The sequence below is a fragment of the Trichomycterus rosablanca genome, chromosome 3, assembly GCF_030014385.1.
Source record: "Trichomycterus rosablanca isolate fTriRos1 chromosome 3, fTriRos1.hap1, whole genome shotgun sequence".
In the NCBI taxonomy this organism is placed as follows: domain Eukaryota; kingdom Metazoa; phylum Chordata; class Actinopteri; order Siluriformes; family Trichomycteridae; genus Trichomycterus; species Trichomycterus rosablanca.
This window is the reverse complement of record NC_085990.1, coordinates 2,186,428-2,207,174: the sequence shown is the minus strand read 5'-3', so window position 1 is coordinate 2,207,174 and position 20,747 is coordinate 2,186,428. Positions and strand designations below refer to the sequence as shown.

Here is a 20,747-nt window from a genome sequence, read left to right as displayed (position 1 = left end):
CCGCTCTAATTCATCCTAAAGGTGTTCTATCGGGTCGAGGTCAGGACTCTGTGCAGGCCAGTCAAGTTCTTCCACACCAAACCCGCTCATACACGTCTTTATGGAGCTTGTGCTTTGTGCACTGGTGTGCAGTCGTGTTGGAACAGGAAGGGGCCATCCCCAAACTGTTCCCACAAAGCTGAGAGCATGAAATTGTCCAGAATCTCTTGGTGTGCTGAAGCATTAAGAGTTCCTTTCACTGGAACTAAGGGGCCGAGCCCGACTCCTGAAAAACACCCCCACACCATCATCCCCCCTCCACCACACTCTACACTCGGCACAATACAGTCAGACAGGTACCGTTCTTGGCAACCGCCAAACCCAGACTCGTCCATCGGATCGCCAGACGGAGAAGCGTGATTCGTCACTCCAGAGAACACGTCTCCACTGCTCTAGAGTCCAGTGGCGGCGTGCTTTACACCATGCGCTTGGTGATGTAAGGCTCGGCCGCAGCTGCTCGGCCATGGAAACCCGTTCCATGAAGCTCTACACACTGTTCCTGAGCTAATCTGAAGGCCACATGAAGTTTGGAGGTCTGTAGTGATCGACTCTGCAGAAAGTTGGTGACCTCTGCGCACTATGTTCCTCAGCATCCGCTGACCCGCCCTGTCATTTTACGTGGTAACACTTGGTGGCTGAGTCGCTGTCGTTCCCAATCGCTTCCACTTTGTTATAATAGCACTGACAGTCGACTGTGGAATATTTAGTAGTGAGGAAATTTCACCACTGGACTTGTTGCACAGGTGGCATCACGGTACCACGCTGGAATTCACTGAGCTCCTGAGAGCGACCCGTTCTTTTACTAATGTGTGTAGAAGCAGTCTGCATGCCGAGGTGCTCGGTTTTATACACCTGTAGCCATGGAAGTGATTGGAACACCTGAATTCAATTATTTGGATGGGCAATATAGTGTACATTATTGTTGCTGAAACAGCTGAATTTAATAATTGAGACGGGCGTCTGCATATTTTTGGACCTGTAGCGTGAATACACAGCTGTCAGCGTCGGGAAACAATGCAAACAAACACTAGTTAAAATAATAATAGATTAAACAAACAGCAAGCAGCAGTGAGTCGATGCATCTTCTAGACCTTCATCAGTGATCGCAGGACGCTGCCCACGGGGCGCTGTTGGCTGGATATTTTTGGTTGGTGGACTATTCTCAGTCCAGCAGTGACAGTGAGGTGTTTAAAAACTCCACTCATACCAGCACAACACAAACTAACACACCACCTCCATGTCAGTGTCACTGCAGTGCTGAGAATCATCCACCACCTAAATAATACCTGCTCTGTGGTGGTCCTGTGGGGGTCCTGACCATTGAAGAACAGCATGAAAGGGGGCTAACAAATCATGTAGAGAAACAGATGGACTACAGTCAGTAATTGTAGAACTACAAAGTGCTTCTATATGGTAAGTGGAGCTGATAAAATCGACTAGATTGGGAGGAAATACGCAGACTTGTGACACCATAGTACACAAAATTACATAACAAAAACATCGCAAGTATGATTTGTTAGGACCGCGTTTCCTCTGAAATGTAAACAGCCGTTTTAATGACACGTGTATGATGTTTAAGGAAAATTAACTAGGGCCTAAACTCGACCCCAAGACCCCCTGATCGAGCCAGTGTGTGTTATTTTCTGTCTTGTACAGGATAATTGTGTCCACACACCCAACTCTGGTCAGGAGGACGCAGATAACGACGGTATAGGAGACCAGTGTGACGAGGACGCCGACGGAGACGGCATCAAGAACGTAGAGGTACGCTGATCCGACCCGTCCTCTGTGCCGATGCTGTTTTATATCTGCTGCACTAACACGCGCGCTCTGGTGATGACCTGCTCTCAGGATAACTGCCGACTGGTGTCCAATAAAGATCAGCAGAACTCGGACACGGACTCGTTCGGTGACGCGTGTGATAACTGCCCCAACGTGCCCAACATCGAGCAAAAGGACACGGACAACAACGGGGAGGGCGACGCCTGCGACCAGGACATCGATGGAGACAGTTAGTACTGGACGGTCTGGTATTTGAAAGCATTCGAATGTCAATATCATTGGGCAAAAGATTGGACACACACACATTCTCACACGCTCTCCAACTGGCCTGACTGCATGTCTTTGTACTGTGGTAGGAAACCCACAAGTATTTGAACCCATGCCCTTCTTGCTGTGAGGCTAGCACTACCCACTGCGGCGCCCCATTGGTTAATGATCAACAGTTCTGCTTAGAAGTCTGCCTTAAATATTCAACTATTCATACATGGTAACAGGACAGACATCCTACCTGGTCAGGGTCACAGAGAGTCCGGTATTATCAGGACTCTACCTACATTTACATTTTTTTACATTTTTGGCGTTCAGCAGACGCTTTTATCCAAAGCGACTTACAGTACTGTGACAGTATACAGTCTAAGCAATTGAGGGTTAAGGGCCTTGCTCAAGGGCCCAACAATTGCAGCCTGGCAGTGGTGGGGCTTGAACCGGCAACCTTCAGATCACTAATCCAGTACCTTAACCACTAGGCTACAGCTTCCCTATTGTGTTGCTCTGGCTATGAACCCCCTGACATGTCTGTGTAGAAGTCCGGCCGGCTGATAGCACCACTGAGACTCGAACCCAGATGGGCTAGTTTACTTATCCGCTGCACCACCCGCGCACCCGAGCAATTTAGAACGTGTAGATGTGCTTAGGGCATGAGTTCCAGTAGTCATATTCCAGTATTTTTGAAACATTGGAACATAAGTACTGGCAATTATGCCCTAAGCATATCAACACGTTCTAAGTAGTAATTGATTATGTATTCATTTCTCCCACACATGAATTTTTAGTCGTATCCAATTCCCTGATTGTATTTCACCTGACCGAGGGGGTCCGTGACTATCACACACCCCCTTGGACACACGTTCAATACCGACCGCTCCTTTTCACCTGCACCAGACGACCAGTAGAGGTCGTAATTGCAGCAGTTATGAGGAATCCCGACAGCCTTCCCTCCCTCAGGCGTGCCAGTCATGTCCGTATATTCATTAAACCTTCTTCTCTGGAACCGAGGTGCTCAGTGTCCAACATCAAAACATCTCTGAACCATTATTTTTCCCCCGAACTTTGCATATATAGTGTTTTCCTGGCCTTGCTCATGCTGACAATATAATCATGATCTATACGTTTCTGTGTTCATGGGGTACATAAATGTATGCATGGGCATTGCAGGTGTTCCGAATGTGTTGGATAACTGCCCCAAAGTGCCGAACCCCATGCAGACGGACCGGGACGGCGATCTGGTGGGCGACGCCTGCGACAGCTGCCCGGAGATGAACAACCCCATGCAGGTTTTTATATTTTAAATAGCGACATCCTTCATTCAGTACTCATAGTGGCATGTTTTTGAGAGGTGGAACTACATAAACATAAACTAATTCAGGTTACTGGCAGATATTCATCATCCATTCGTTCATTCTGTGTCTATTTTACCACCAATTTATCCTGGTCAGGGTTGCAGTGGGTATGATTCACTGGGTAAAATACAGGAAACACTCTGACAGGTCGCCAGTCCATCACAACACACACACACACACACACACACACACACACTTGGGGTATTTTAGTAGCTTTGGGTAACTGTGGGAGGAAACCAGAGCACCTGAAGGAAACCCACACACAAGGACTCAGGGAGAACATGCAAACTCCACACAGAAAGAACCCTGGGGAATCGAACCCAGGCCCTTCCTGCTGTGAGGTGACTGTACATATACCATATGTTTACATACCAGTTGAAGTGTTATAATGCCGCTTTACGTCCTTTCAGACTGACGTAGACAACGACCTGGTAGGAGACGTATGCGACACCAATCAGGACACGTAAGTTACCACACACACACACACACACACACACACAACAAACATACACATTTACACACACCTGGTTCTACTAAATTATTTTGGGATGTATAATATGAATAAATATTAAGCACCAGGCGGCTCAGAATTTTGCTTTGACAGACTTTATTTACATGTTGGTGTAGTAATTAGTCTAATTATGTTATGTTGGCCCCCCTAATGTGTGATCAGTATCCTAAATTAAAACTGTATGCAGTATAATTTGGGGAAAACAACAACATAGACCTATATTTCTATTTGTCGATTTGTATAACATCAAAAGCTCTTCCACGTTAGGATTTGCATCCCTCTGCGCTGCCTAGTTTGGCTAGCAGAGGGGGTACGGAGGCTCAGTTGCGTGTGATCTGTCAATCTTTCTCGATTTACACTCCAGGTGGAAGTTTCCCTATATATCACAGCGTCTCCCTTTTTCTTGCCAGCTCCTTTCTTTGCTCTTTCCAAAAGCCAAAAGAATGTCAGCATTCGTTCCGTTCGCTCATAGCTGTGCCGACTTCATTTAACTTCATAAGCCAAAAATCCAATAATATCCAAAAATTATCATTAAAAAACTATAATACACACCACAGCTACCTTAATAGTTGAATGTACGTAGTGCAGGCAGTCACATGTTCCTGTGATGGGATTTTTTTACTCCGTGTGTGTTTTTAAATGCCCTTTATGTTCACATTCTGACAGCGACGGGGACGGACACCAGGACACTCGGGACAACTGCCCCGATATTCCCAACAGCTCTCAGCTGGACTCGGACAACGACGGAATCGGAGACGACTGCGACGACGACGATGATAATGATGGAATCCCCGACGAGGAAGGTGGTCTGGGTCCTGATAACTGCCGGCTCATTCCCAATCCTAACCAGAAAGACTCAGATGGTAATAAACTTATCTTAGTTATTTGTAGTTATATAAAATCTTTATACCAACAGATTTTACTCCAGGTTTTGTTGCTCCTTCTATTCCGTCCTCTCCAGGAAACGGTGTCGGGGACGTGTGTGAGAACGACTTCGACAACGATACGGTGATGGACTGGATCGACGTCTGTCCAGAGAGTGCCGAGGTCACGCTGACGGACTTCAGGGCCTACCAGACCGTCATACTGGACCCCGAGGGTGAAGCCCAGATCGATCCTAACTGGGTGGTACTGAACCAGGTATAACATGCACACGTCCGTCTGTGTAGAGCTCAGCGTTTTGCTTTATGTTTCAAGGGGCATCAAGGGGGCGCAGCGGGTAGCGCTGTTGCATTACGGTAAGAAGGGCCTGGGTTTGATTCCCCAGCCAGGCACCCAGGGTCCTTTCTGTGTGGAGTTTGCATGTTCTCCCTGTGTCCACGTGGGTTTCCTTTCACAAGTCCAAAGACATGCAGCTACTAGGTGTGTGTGTGTATGGTCCAGACATGTATGTAGTGTTATAATTCCTGGTGATCTGGTCTACACCGCCCCCTAGTGGTCCAAATAGTGCACTGGACACCTTAAACGAGTTCAATATGCTTACATTACGTGTACATTAATTATAACAGATTCATAAAAGTAGTTATTTTTATGCACATAAAGTATTAATGATGTGGTCTTTTAGGGGATGGAGATCGTCCAGACGATGAACAGTGACCCTGGACTGGCTGTTGGTAGGTGGTTCTTTAAAACTTTTACCTATTTTAGTGTTTATGTGTCTTCAGTGTGAATGTACACGTACAAATGAGGTTAAAAGTTTACATACACTTTTAAAGGAGCGTGTTTGCCACGGCAGGCTTGAGGCACCGATCATTTCTGCTACTGTTCTTCATCTTCATCTGTGACTGAATAATTAAAATAAAAAAATACGTTTATTATAAGTTTTCTGAACCTTTGAGTCAAAAATAGCTCTACAGCATAATTTACATGTTCAGCATTTAGCAGACGCTTTTATTCAAAGCGACTTACAGTACTGTGATAGTATATTGTCTAAGCAATTCAGGGTTAAGGGCCTTGCTCAAGGGTCCAACAGTGTCAACCTGACAGTGGTGGGGCTTGAACTAGCGACCTTTTAATTACTAATCCGCTACCTTAACCACTAGGCTACAACTGCCCTACATCATAACTTATTTTATGTGGGGCCGGTGGTAGCTCAAGGCTTAAGGTACTGGACTAGTAATCAGAAGGTTGCTGGTTCAAGTTGCCAATGTTGAGCCCCTGAGCAAGACCCTTAACCCCCAACTGGTCAAATTATATTCGATCATAATTCAATCAAGTCATTTTGGATCATTTGTCTGCTAAATGCTGCGAATATAAATGATTTGTGGCATTACCTGCTCATTTCACGTCAGTGATTATGAAACAGCAACTGATGACTTCTCTGTGCCCATATAAATAAGGCTAGTTTAACTAATCATGTGTTAAGTAGGGCTCTTCTCAGCCCAGGTAGGGGTCTGCAGCAGTGGAACGAAGATACAACCAGGGTAATTGGATACTGGGTTTGCTGACCTTTTCAAAGCTCCTCCGATGAGACGAACTGTTTGATATGAGGCTGTGAAAGCGACCGAGGACGCTTGAACGACGCTTAACGTGACCTATTGTACTAATACAACGAGTGAGGAATTTCACTAATGAGCAGTAATGATGAAGAGAAGTTTAGTGCTCCTGTCTCCTTCTTTTACTACATTAAACCACGTTAAGCTTTATTCTCAACCAGGAGCGTTTTAGACTCTGGGAGAAGCTGATTCTGATTCTCACCGTTTCTCAGAAGCTGGAGCTGTAACACAAGTTTAAAAGTGAAACAGGGAGGAAAATCCAGATAAACACAGATACACGTGGAGCTGTAACACTCGATCTGACGCTTATTCGCACTTTGATGCCGTTTTACCGCACCCTTAGTGTATGTAAACTTTTGATCAAGCTATAAGTAATACTTTGACTTTTAATTTCACCATGTTATGAGTGATAATATAAGAGTGGATAACCTGGTCGGGCTGTCCTCTTCTAAACCCCCTATATGCAGGATACACAGCATTTAATGGTGTGGACTTTGAGGGCACGTTCCACGTAAACACAGTAACTGATGATGACTATGCTGGCTTTATCTTCGGCTACCAGGACTCCTCCAGCTTCTACGTGGTGATGTGGAAGCAGACAGAACAGACCTACTGGCAATCGGTGCCGTTTAGAGCCATGGCCGAGCCTGGCCTGCAGCTCAAGGTAGCCACGCAGAATACGCCGTACGGTTTAGCACGGCGCTCCAGATTTAATGTGCATGTGAGCGGATAAAGTGTGTCAGAATAATAAAGGCTCACGTCTGGCTCGCTGTCGCCCCCCCCTGCAGGCCGTGAAGTCCCACACGGGGCCCGGCGAGTACCTCCGTAACGCCCTGTGGCACACGGGGGACACGAACGGTGAGGTGAAGCTGCTGTGGAAGGATCCGCGAAACGTCGGCTGGGGCGACAAAACCTCCTACAGGTGGCAGCTCAGCCATCGGCCCCAGGTCGGCTACATCAGGTGAGTGTCTTAAAACCTAGCGACCCGCCCTGCTCCCCTACTGCCTACCTGATCAGCTGCCTCAGTAGAGAGGGTTCTAATAAGACCTGGAGCTCATAAGGCAGATTATTTAGACGCTCTACTTATGTCACTGCAGTTTTAGCTTACTAAGCTAACGCAGTTAGCCTCAGGCCATTCAAACCGACAGGCTGAGACGGCACAACCCGCTAGCACGCCGGCTAACGTCTCCCTCCGTGTACCGAAAACGGTTAAACTGTGAAGGCACTGCCAATTATGCCCGCTAGATGGCGCCCAGCCGACCGGTGGCAACACCGAGTTTCGAACCGAGGAGTTTAGAAACTCGATGCTGGTGTGCAAGCGGAATATCCCACTGCGCCACCTGGGCACCAGGTGTGTAATTACACCTTTATACAAATTAAACATCAACGAGAATTTATTTACGTTCGAAAAGAACTCCGTTGGTTGCTCCGGATTATATTCGCCCGCTAAAAGTCGTGCCGCACTGAATGCTGGGATTGCTTTCAGCGTCGGACGCTCCCTCGTTATTCGGTCAGATTATCACATTTTTAAGGAACCTAAGAATTTAGACATGCCTTCTTCTCTGAGGCAATGATCAGCTCAGCTGAGGGTGGGATTGCCAGAGCGGATTCCTCCCAACTGCTGCAGTTACGACCTCTGCTGGCTGATCAATGGTGCTGCACAGTGAGACAGGGGATAATGCAGATTGGTGCATGACTCTCCGTGCGTGGTACAGATCTCCTCAAGGTATCAGGTGGCTCAGTGGGTAGCACTGTCGCCACACAGCGTGGGTTTCTTCCGGGTGCTCTGGTTTTCTCCCGTAATTCCAAAGACGTGCAGTCAGGTTAATTGGAGGTACTAAAATTGCCCTGTGTGTGTGTGTTTGCCCTGTGATGGACTGGTGACCAGTATGGGGTGTTGCACAGTGAATCAGACTCACCACGACCCTGAACAGGATGAAGCGCTGGTAAAACAGACAAGGAATGAATGAATGTCTTATACGTCCACAGTCTCGACGCTTTTGTGTTTTTTTGTAGTTTAGCTGAGAACATTCTCAAGTAAATATTATATTATATTGTTATAATGATGCCACTAAGAGGGTAAAAAGTAGGCACGGAGGGCGTCTGTTCATGCCCCGTTCAGCCAACAGAGTCACACATTGCACGTACAGTATTTCGAGGTGAACGAGGTAAATAAATCCTCATTGATAGGCTTGGAGATGGATGGGGGCGGAGTGGGGTGGGGGGGGTCTAGATTCTTGCCTTTATAGTTTTTGTTCTACTTCCCACCCCCTTCGATTCACCCCCAGCCCTTCAAAACGGCCGTGACTTTGGTGAGCTGTTGGGCCTCCTGGTCGCTCATTGTTGCGGTTGCCATGCCAGTGAAATCCACGGCAAGAATTTCCTTGATGCCTGTTGATATGCAGATCCAACGGAAGCCGGCGTAGTGGAGACGAAGAGGAGGCGGCGAGGGAGCGAGAGGACGCGGGCTGTAGAGGGTGTCGAACAGGATATTTACGGCAGAATTAACAAACGTTCAACTACATGCAACAAACAAATCAATCAAGAACTATTTAAATAACTCGACACGACTTAATCTAACGAGCGGTTTTAACACAAAATGCCCTTGTAATGACGACTGCAGTCTCTAAATTATACAAACCCCCTTTATAAGAGCACACACTTGCAAACCAGGCGCCGCCCCAAACACACCTGATGCAGCTAATCAAGGACTTCATCAGTTGCATCAGGTGTGCTTGAGATAAAATCTCAGTGGTTAGTCTGGAGGAGGACGAATGAAGCGGTGATGCTCTGGGGCTGCTTTGCTTCCTCTGGCTCTGGAAATCCTGGCCGATGCCGGCCTGCCGTGCGCCTCCTCCACGCCCTGCTCGGAGAACGTGCGCAGGCACAGGGGGCACCGGGGCGGCCGCTCTCCGGTGTGGATGCTCTGATGGTGCGTGAGGTGCTGCAGGCTGCTGAGGCGTTTCCCACACACCCTGCAGCCTTACGTGCTTGCGCAGGCCGTCCAGGTGGCAGAAGTGGCACGGGTACGGCTTCTCGCCCGTGAGAGTGCGCAGGTGCTTCTTCGAGCTGGACAGCAGGTGGACGATCGCCCGGCCTGCTACCTTGCCCATGAGCTCCAAGGCAGGGCCCGGTCTGGACGAGGTAGCGGGCGCAGATCTGGGTGAGAGGCGGAGGCTGGATGGTCCTTGTCGAAGACGAGAGGCCGTTGCGCGGGCTGGACAAGCACGCCGGTTTAGCACCGTGGCGGCGGGATGTGTGCGCTTCTCTCCTCCTCGACAGCGTGGGCATACACCTGGGCACACTCGCTCTGGCCGGACGGATCAGCGTCGCTTCTGATAACTCCTAGGAGAAAACGTCATGTCGCTCGGGCGTAGTTGGACCTCCCAACAGGACAGTGACCCCAAGCATACCTCAAAGTCCACCAAAGCTTGGTCGGTGAAATCGTTCTGGAAGATCCTGGAGATTCTGGACTTGAAGCACAGGGATCATCTTTGGTGGGATTTGAAGAAGGCATAAGTAGAGGCCATCGCCCATGAGGAACGGGCTAAGGAACGCCTCAGGAACGCCGCCACCTGGTGTCTGGCTATGCATCACGTATAACAACTTAAGGGGCTCGAATAAGTATTAAAGACGCTTGTTATAGCGGGGTTAAGTCATTCTAAAACTGTGTTGAATTTGGACAAATTGCTCGTCATATAAGTCATGCTGCGCTATTTAAGTAGTTCTTGATTGATTTGTTCATTGCAGAAAGCTGAAAGTTTGTACATTTTGCAAATAAACCTGATTTGTAATGTGGGTTAAATGATCCTCCTTATTGAAGTCTAATGTCCGTAAATGTAAATACGTATCTGTAAATACATCCTGCAAGTCTTTTGCAGTAACATGGGAGTTTTTCTTCATTGTCTTGATGAGATGTTTGGGTTTCTCCCACAGCCAGGCAGGTTTAATGCTGCACCATTAGTCTGGAATTAGTTCGAAACTCCCAATAGTGTCTGTAGGTGTCTGGGTGGTGGTGTTTATATAACACATAACAAATGAATCAAATTAAGAGTGGTTATTAAGTCCTGATGGTTTGATCATGTTGCAACCCAACTTTAGGTCCTACAGACTAGCTGTAGGCTTTGTGATCAGCAATCATGACCTTAAACATGACAAAATTTGCTATCATGGTCAATCGTTTCAAGTTAAAAACATGGTTTGTATTTAAAGTTTTTACACTTCTCTCTGTCTTGATAGTGTGTGTGTGTGTGTGTGTGTGTGTAAGTGTGTGTGTGTGTGTGTGTAGGCAGTGCTTTGTAAAAGTCCAGGCTCTTTTAGGCTCCCACTCAGAGAAACACCTGCTTTGTATTCACTGAGAGCATTGAAAAGATCTCAGCACACACACACACACACACACACACACACATACACAGTGCAATGCATTTTTTGTGCAGCATCCCTAAAGCATCACGTCACCCTTCAGGACTCCTGCAGGACTCGCCTCCTCCGCTTCAGTTCCAAGTTCCAACGGCTTTTCTAGCCTTAATGTACTGTACACCGATCAGCCCTAACATTAAAACCACCTCCTTGTTTCTACACTCACTGTCCATGTTATCAGCTCCACTTACCATATAGAAGCACTTTGTAGTTCTACAATTACTGACTGTAGTCCATCTGTTTCTCTACATGCTGTTCTTCAATGGTCAGGACCACCACAGAGCAGGTATTATTTAGGTGGTGGATGATTCTCAGCACTGCAGTGAAACTGACATGGTGGTGGTGTGTTAGTGTGTGTTGTGCTGGTATGAGTGGATCAGACACAGCAGCGCTGCTGGAATTTTTAAACACCGTGTCCACTCACTGTCCACTCTATTAGACACTCCTACCTACTCGGTCCACCTTGTAGATGTAAAGTCAGAGACGATCGCTCATCTATTGCTGCTGTTTGAGTCGGTCATCTTCTAGACCTTCATCAGTGGTCACAGGACGCTGCCCACGGGGCGCTGTTGGCTGGATATTTTTTGTTGGTGGACTATTCTCAGTCCAGCAGTGACTGAGGTGTTTAAAAACTCCAGGAGCGCTGCTGTGTCTGATCCACTCATACCAGCACAACACACACTAACACACCACCACCATGTCAGTGTCACTGCAGTGCTGAGAATCATCCACCACCTAAATAATACCTGCTCTGTGGTGGTCCTGTGGTGGTCCTGACCATTGAAGAACAGCATGAAAGGGGGCTAACAAAGTATGCAGAGAAACAGATGGACTACAGTCAGTCATTGTAGAACTACAAAGTGCTTCTATATGGTAAGTGAAGCCGATAAAATGGAACAAGGAGGTGGTTTTAATGTGAGGATGCATAGCGTAAAGTCAACAGACTTGAAGTTGTGCAAGAGGTTTGTTGAGAAGCAGAAGCTTAACGTGCTTTCTTGTGTGTGTGTGTGTGTGTGTGTGTTAGAGTAAGGCTCTTCGAAGGAAGTGAACAAGTGGCCGACTCGGACGTCGTGATCGACACGACCATGAGAGGAGGACGGCTCGGCGTCTTCTGCTTCTCTCAGGAGAACATCATATGGTCCAACTTACGCTACCGCTGCAACGGTACCGACTTTCCTTCTCTCAAACAATCTGATGCTACATTATTGATGCGTTTTCTCAATTTGTTCACCCAGTCTAGTCGTAGCCAATTGGAATTTATCTCCCTAGTCACGGCTGCCACCTCCCCCCGATTGGAGGAGAGCCATGGCTATCACATGCGCCCTCCAAAATCCACTCCTCCAGCGTAAATTTAGTGTAAATGCAGGTGCAAACACCTCAATCGGTCAGTAGGGGCCGCCCCAGCGACGAGGAGCCCTGTTTAGCTAATCTCCCGCCCCCTTCAGGTACACAGCCAATTGTGTAGGAATCTCAGCTCTGCTACCGGACGGCTGGGCACCATCTGTCAGGCACGATTGGCAATGCCTGCAGCAGATCAAATTGGCAATCGAGTCTGCTGGGTGGCAAAAGACTGGACTAATAAACTGGGCAGGGTCTTCAAACGCTGTGCAAGGACCCTGGTTAGCAGAGCGAGGCGCCTCGTGTGCGAATCTACTGAGGCACGGGCGAGAAAGAAGGGATCGAGGGACTGCGCACGCGTTGGAGGGGATCCCCAGCAGAGGAAGACTAATTGGGCAAGCTAAACTGGGAGAAAAAGTCAAACTTAAGAGCTTGCGATTTCAGCACTGGTGGGCTGGCGTGTTCCACCATGCCAGCCCAAGTGCCCCCTGACACTGCCCGGGTGTCCAACAAATATAATTGGCCGTGCTTGGGGGTGGGAAGGCTGGGTGGGTTCCCCTGACGCTGCGATATGCCATCGAACATGACTGGTGAACAAGGCGTGGCCGATTCAACCCTGCCCTAAACAGTAATTGTGCTTTTAAATGTGCAAAATATGAAACCTCTAGGTCTCTAAATTACTAAATGCCTGAAAGTGACACAATGCAGCTTTATTATGTTTAAATATAATAAGAGTTCGATTTTATTATTACCAAATACGTAATTCCCTGATTCTGACTGAGCGTTTGTGGACGTTTCTGTACAGATACTGTACCCGAAGACTTCCAGACCCAACACAAACACGTACTGATGCACATCCAGGTTTGAGCAATAACTCAAAGACGGCCACCCTGACCTGCACTGCCTCTTCATACACACACACACACACACACACACACACACTCAAGATATGCTCCAGACCAGCCACTGTGCACAAGCGACACTGCTGAGCTCTTGTGTACCAGCGAACACGAGATCGAAGCCGAGGGTTTGACGGTGCTCATCTTCCAGTCCAAAGCATAGCGGAGAACTTTTTTTTCATGATATGAGCGAGTCTGTTGTAGCAGGGAGGCGCCTCAGGTCATGTACAAAGTTTTGTGAACGTTTAGGAACATATAATGTGTGAGTTTATTGACAATGTGTACAAATGCATGTGTGTTAAATAAACGGAGTAGCTGTCGCTGTCCTGTGCATCCTGTCAGTGTAAATATGAAATCAAAGATCCAGATCTGTCAGTACGATATTTTAAAGGAGCAATTCTGTATGATCCGTTTTCTTCATTGTAAAATGCAAAACTAGTTATTAAATATATGAGTTCTATAATTGCAAACAAAGAGGAAGCTGGTGATTTTTATACTATAGTAATTGATGCCAGTAATAAACACTCACTTTCTTAACCGCTTATCCAATTAGGGTCGCGGGGGGCACAAGGCACACAGTAACACCCTGGACGGGGCGCCAGTCCATCGCAGGTCAGACACACACACACACACATTCACCTATAGGGCAATTCAGTGTCTCCAATTAACCTGGCTGCATGTTTTTGGACTGTGGGAGGAAACCCACACAGACACGGGGAGAACATGCAAACTCCACACAGAAAGGACCCAGACCCAGGACTGTGAGCCGCCAGTAATAAACAATTACATTTAAAAAAACAACCCCAAATCAGAAAAAGTTGGGACAGGATGGAAAATGCAAATAAAATAAAAACACAGAGTTTCTTACATTTACTTTGACTTTTATTTGATGTCAGACAGGATGAACCTGAGATATTTCGTGTTTTTTCTGCTCAGCTTCATTTCATTTATTAATAAACATCCATTCCTGCATTTCAGGCCTGCAACACATTCCAAAGAAAGTTGTTTATGGTCAGGTGTCCAAATACTTTTGGACATACAGTGTGTATATATGTATTCGTGTTACAGTTCAGCACCGAAGTCTGCGTGCCCTGAAAGCAATGAAGTTTATAATAAGGCATGTTGTGTCTTAGGTTTAAGTGTGTTCAAGTTATCAGTAACAGACCTGGGTAAATACTGGATGCATCCACACGCTGATTTGCCGCTAACAAAAAAACACAAATTCTCAAGGATTCCATTTCTTACATATAAAGATTTATTTAAAAAATGACAGACAGAATTAGAATTAGTTTTTTGTTAGCTAATTAAAGACTATAATACATATATACACATATATAATTACCCATAATGTTCTTATTTATAATCTCAATGTTGTGGATCAGTGCTTGCTATTGATTGCAGTACCATAACGACCAAACTGGAAGTAAAAGAAAGAAACGTGTTGCCAACAACCTTAAACTACCCTGATTACTCTTGTAAACGGCCTTGGAACTGAAAATAAAACCCTGGGAGATTTTTTCTCATTGTCTCCCAATTTATCGTAGTCAGTCTGTCTTCCGCTGCTGGCTGATCCTTAGCGGAACCCTTTTCACCCGTGCACTCTGCACAGGCGCCTCTATTTACTAATCAGGCTGCTTACACAGAGTTTGAAGTCCCCATTCACATAGTCCGGTCATCCCGCCCTAGCAGACACGTGTCTGCTGCAGGCACTGCCAGTTATGCCCGCTAGATGGCGCCCAGCCGAGTGAGTTCAGAATCTCGGTACTGGTGTGCTAGGCACCTGGGCGATTTTTAAAGCGCAAGCCGTAGCCTAGTGGTTAAGGTACAGGACTAGTAATCACAAGGTTGCTGGTGCAAGCCCCAACACTGCCAGGTTGCTGCTGTTGGGCCCTTGAGGAAGGCCCTTAACTCTAAATTCCTCAGACTGTATACTGTACTGTAAGTCGCTTTGGATAAAGATGAATTGTGTGACTGAATAGTGTCCATTTTTAACCAATAAGTCAAGGTGTGGGAGTCTAGTAAGTGGTTTATTGTGTTCAATACACTGTTTATCAATAAAGTTCCCTTAAATAAAAACACAGTCAGAAATGTGCATAAAATAGAAATATAGAATTAGAATAGAAATAAAAATGTGTTTATTAACGCTGGAGCTCAGGTCACGTGACTCGACCTGAAGTGGGTCAGTGCTAGAGCAGATCTGGACCCAGTGCTGGTGGGGTGGATCAGGAGGGGTAGGGGTAGGGGTAGGGGTGCGGGCTCCCCCCACGCTCCGGGAGGCCGGGACGAGTGCAATATTGGCGGGAAAACGAACAACAATGCACCGCGTTCCGCACCTGCCGGCCAGTGGGCAACGTGATGGTGGTGATGATTGTGCGCATGCGCGCCCCGATCACTAAACAACACAGCAAAGGCAGACAAGTTAGAAAACACTTGATTTTATCACACAAAGATTGGAATAATTACAGCAAGTCTTTTATAAGCAGTGCAAACAGAAGTCCAACAGACACTGGATTTCACTTACATAAACAAAACCTGCAAACTGAAAGCCACAGATAATGAAACTAAATTAAAGATCACGTCATTAGTCTATTTAAGTGTGTGTTTTATGCTTTCTGCCTCTGAAACTTCATTGCATTTTTAAAATTCGTTTTGGAAGAACGACTTTGCAATGCATATGAATATGCACACAAAGATAAACCTCACAGTGTTCCATACATCTCATTCTTCCAAACATTTGCCTATTATCGAGCAAAGAAAATAAACATGCTTAGGCTGCACACGCTGCAAACTGTCCTCTGATTGTTCTTTATACTATACTATAACTCTTTATACTATACTATAACCTATACTATAACTCTTAATACTATACTATAACTCTTTATACTATACTATAACCTATACTATAACTCTTTATACTATACTATAACCTATACTATAACTCTTTATACTATACTATAACTCTTTATACTATACTATAACCTATACTATAACTCTTTATACTATACCATAACCTATACTATAACTCTTTATACTATACTATAACTCTTTATACTATACTATAACCTATACTATAACTCTTTATACTATACCATAACCTATACTATAACTCTTTATACTATACCATAACCTATACTATAACTCTTTATACTATACTATAACCTACTGTACTTAAAATTAGACAATAAAGTACGAAATCTAAACATAACTGCATAAACACGGACTTTTCTCCTCTTGTTCTGCTTGTATATGATCACTTGGTAAGATGCCTCTGTTTGAGATGATTTTATACCATGTTTATATATAAATAAACTGATATAAAACGTGTGCATGGTGTTATTTTGCGCTGTTCTGTGCGTGCATGCATTGCTGCGCCATTGCAAACAAACGCTGCGAGCACGTGCGAGAACGAAAGGCGCGTTTCCTAGGCAACAGGTTGCTTAGAGACGACTACAAAAGAAACCGACTCGTTTGTATAAAGTCGGCTAAACTTCTCTGGTGAAGAGAAGAGGTTCAGGTACCGCATTGACGCACTGAAACGGTGTGAAAATGCGCACACAGGTGGGTCGAAACAGAACGAATGTGCAGTAACTTACCACTGTTAGAACTCCCGTGGGACAAACTCTCCCCCCACAAGCTCTCCGACCAGCCAGCTTTAAATCAAATAAAACCCTAATCAGGACAGTGTAGATGTTTTAAGCTTCGGTGCAGTCCGTGTCTGCGCTTTCACCGCGCCCGCAGTCACTACTGAGTTCGTTTCTTGCTCCTTTTCTCCAAAATCTCTGCGCACAATAACAATAGAGCTCCCGTCCCGTCCAGCTTCACCTCACCGCTGAGCTCCGCCTCCCCCACAACAAAGACCAGTGTGGCATGCTCACTGAAGCGTACACTACAGTACCACACACACACACACACACACACACACACACACACACACACACACACACACACACACACACACACACATTAGTATTGCCAAAACTTGGTAACATGTTTAGATTAGATCAGATTCAACTTCACTGTCATTGTGCAGAATACAAGAACAGAGCCACAGAAACGCAGTAGCATCTAACCAGAAGTGCAAGATATAGATTATTTACATTTATTACAGTAAAAGTGCAGAAGTGACCGGATAAGTGAAACAAGGAGACACAAGGTAAAGAATATTAAACAGATAAAGCTGATTGTACAGAGTATGGACTAGTATATAATTACAGAATGATGAAATGTGAATAAAAGTGACCAAATGAATGAGTAATGAATGGCAGTTGTAGCCCAGCGGTTAAGGTATTGGACTAGTAAGCAGAAGGTCACTGGTTCAAACCCCACCACTGCCAGGTTGTCACTGTTGGGCCCTTGAGCAAGGCCCTTAACCCTCAATTGCTTAGATTGTATACTGTAAGTCGCTTTGGATAAAAGCGTCTGCTAAATGCCGTAAATGAAAATGTAAAAGAAAATTAATAACTTAGACACTTAAACACTGAAAATAACACAAATATAATATAAACACACTGAAATACATTTAAAAACAGTTAAAAACCAATAAAAATACAATAAAAGCTGCACTTTAGCTTTATTTCTTTATTGTTTTCTTACGCTCTTTAATGGTGGAGATGCTTGATCTTGGAATACCGTATTCCGTTCAGTACCGGCGCATTCACATGAGAAGCGGCACAATTGCTTTTGCGCTGGATGTGCCGGTGCATAAAGCTTGACGTGACTTATTCTACTAAAACACCTGGAGCTGTAACACAAGTTTAAAAGTGAAACAGGGAGGAAAATCCAGATAAACACAGATACATGTGGAGCTTTCAGGGTAATTTGACAGTTAGTCCACACAAATGCAGAAAAAAACCGAACACGTTGAGTTTAAGTGTTCAAATTTGTCGACGAAGGGCGTTGGGTTTCAAAGATTTAAATTTTAGGGGACGTTGAGTTACAAGGTACCGCTGTATATAAGTTTAGTAATAATAATAATAATAAAAAAATAACAGATATACATTAAAAATTAACAGTGACATGAACTAAATTTAAGCAGTAAAAGAACAAAAGTATGTGTGTGTGTGTGTGTATGTGTGAGACATATTCACCCACTGTCCCTCACCTGGTGGCAGGTGTGAGTATAGAGTGCTGCTAGCGTGCAGCTCTCTCTGTGCTCCCCCAGTAGGTGGGGCAGTTTGTCGGGCTCTAGGAGGGAGTTAAATTTGGGAATAATGTTATTAAATTTGGGGAAGAATTGGGCCCGGTTGTGGTGGTACTTTGGTGGTGCATTGGGTGAGGATGTGCAGCTCCGTCTCTACTGTACTGAGAGTGCAGTGCTGGCACAGCAGGGTGTGTCTCTCCGTCTCCACGGCCAGGTCGTGTGTGCTCTGTACCTGGTCAAGGTGTTGCTCAATATAGGGTCGGATGCTGTGCTCAGATAATCTGCTGTACTGTAGTGTCTGTTTAGGGTCAAATAACAAACTGCATTTTACTCTGAGCTTATTTTCAGTTACACACACACACACACACACTCAAGATAGTAATAATCCACTAACACAAGGTGAAGGACAAGATTTCAACAAGTCTTAAACAGTCGTGGGTTCATGTGATTTGTTTCATATTAAAATTACTTGCATAATTACAATAGTTGTTTTACTGTTCTCACTGGGTGTTTTTTTATTTTCTCGAGACCCAGCAAACACAAGTACAGTGCCATAAAAATAGAACAAAGATTACACACACAGAGTTAACACACAATACAATTGTTGATTATTTTATTTCATTTGCTGGACCAAAACAAAGTTAGCCAACACTAACTGACCCCATGTGAAAATGGAATTGCTTTCTTGATTACCCAATCAACCAATTACCCAAATGTAATGCATAATAGCCAGGCTTGATTACTGTAGTGGAGGGGGATTATACCCTCCAAAGGAAACACTAGTTGAGGCGGCGAACCAATGGAATGTTGTATTCCGATCAGAGAACACAATTACACAGAGAGACGTTCCTCATTAAATTGCTCTTTTAATACATCTTTCTTTAAAAGATGGACATGGTTGCTATAAAATAGCTGTGCAGTGTTACTCAAATGCAGTGTTCAAATTCTGTGTTCAAATTCTTCGTTAAAAGAGCAATTTAATGAGGAACCTCTCTCATGGGTGCACGAGAATGGGACAAAATAAAATCTAAAACACTAAATGGCTTGGTATCCTCTGTGCCAAAACGTCTTTTAAGTGTGGTGGAAAGAAATGGCAACATTACAAAGTGGTAAATGCTTTACTGTCCCAACTATTTTGGAATGTGTTGCAGGCCTGAAATGCAGGAATGGATGTTTATTAATGAATTAAATGAAGTTGACCAGACAAAACATGAAAACATACAATATCTCAGGTTCATCCTGTCTGCAGTGAAATAAAAGTCAAAGTAAATGTAAGAAACAAAAAACTAAATGTGTTTTTTTATCATTTGCGTTTTACATGCTGTCCCAACTTGTTCTGATTTGGGGTTGTATATCAGTTATAAACGGTTGCAAAGACTTTTCCAAGGATAAGGCGCTCCAGTGTTCCACTGTGAGAGTCAATTTCTTCAAATGGAGAAAGCTTGGAACAGTAGTGAATCTTCCCAGAAGTTGCCAGCCTCTCAAAATCTCTTCAAGAACACACCTTATATTATACATCTCCTTGTTTCTACACTCACTGTCCATTTTATCAGCTCCACGTACCATATAGAAGCACTTTGTAGTTCTACAATTACTGACTGTAGTCCATCTGTTTCTCTACATGCTTTGTTAGCTCCCTATCATGCTGTTCTTCAATGGTCAGGACCACAGAGCAGGTATTATTTAGGTGGTGGATTATTCTCAGCACTGCAGTGACACTGACATGGTGGTGGTGTGTTAGTGTGTGTTGTGCTAGTATGAGTGGAACAGACACAGCAGAACTGCTGGAGTTTTTAAAATATCGTGTCCACTCACTGTCCACTCTATTAGACACTCCTACCTAGTTGGTCCACCTTGTAGATGTAAAGTCAGAGACGATCGCTCATCTATTGCTGCTGTTTGAGTCGGTCATCTTCTAGACCTTCATCAGTGGTCACTGGACGCTGCCTACAGGGCGCTGTTGGCTGGATATTTTTTAGGTTGGTGTTTAAAAACTCCAGCAGCGCTGCAGTGTCTGATCCACTCATACCAGCACAACACACACTAACACACCACCACCATGTCAGTGTCACTGCAGTGCTGAGAATGATCCACCACCCAAATAATATGTACCTGCTCTGTGGTGGTCCTGACCATTGAAGAACAGCATGATAGGGAGCTAACAAAGCATGTAGAGAAACAGATGGACTACAGTCAGTAATTGTAGAACTACAAAGTACAAAGGCTGATCGGTGTATATTGTGTTTCTCCTTTAACATTTGTGCACATTCAAACAGCACAACACAGACCATATTTTGAGAACCACTGCTGTAGAGAATGTGTGGACTTAGTTTTTACTCAGAAAATCAACAAAACGTTAAACAGAGTAATGGAAGTTGGCCTGGTGTGTCCAAACTTTTGCACTGGAGTGAAAATTAGACCTAGTTTAAAACCACAGATTTGGTTTAGAAGTGAACCAACATTCACACCAAACTGAACATTTTCTCAGAGGTATTAGAATTGACA

The 20,747-nt window shown here is 45.0% G+C and overlaps 1 protein-coding gene across 1 annotated transcript in view; it reads left to right on the top strand.

The window, feature by feature from the left end:
- thbs3a (thrombospondin 3a) overlaps positions 1 to 13,935 on the top strand; it is a 30,985-nt gene extending 17,050 nt beyond the window's left edge. Inside the window, exons 13-23 of the mRNA XM_062992413.1 lie at positions 1,696 to 1,803; positions 1,891 to 2,050; positions 3,256 to 3,374; positions 3,851 to 3,903; positions 4,618 to 4,814; positions 4,913 to 5,091; positions 5,516 to 5,564; positions 6,914 to 7,110; positions 7,235 to 7,407; positions 11,890 to 12,029; positions 13,009 to 13,935. Of these exons, the coding sequence (XP_062848483.1) occupies positions 1,696 to 1,803; positions 1,891 to 2,050; positions 3,256 to 3,374; positions 3,851 to 3,903; positions 4,618 to 4,814; positions 4,913 to 5,091; positions 5,516 to 5,564; positions 6,914 to 7,110; positions 7,235 to 7,407; positions 11,890 to 12,029; positions 13,009 to 13,070 (1,437 nt within the window). The 3' untranslated portion in view covers positions 13,071 to 13,935. The remainder of the gene's footprint in view (positions 1 to 1,695; positions 1,804 to 1,890; positions 2,051 to 3,255; positions 3,375 to 3,850; positions 3,904 to 4,617; positions 4,815 to 4,912; positions 5,092 to 5,515; positions 5,565 to 6,913; positions 7,111 to 7,234; positions 7,408 to 11,889; positions 12,030 to 13,008) is intronic.
- Positions 13,936 to 20,747: the final 6,812 nt, after the last annotated feature.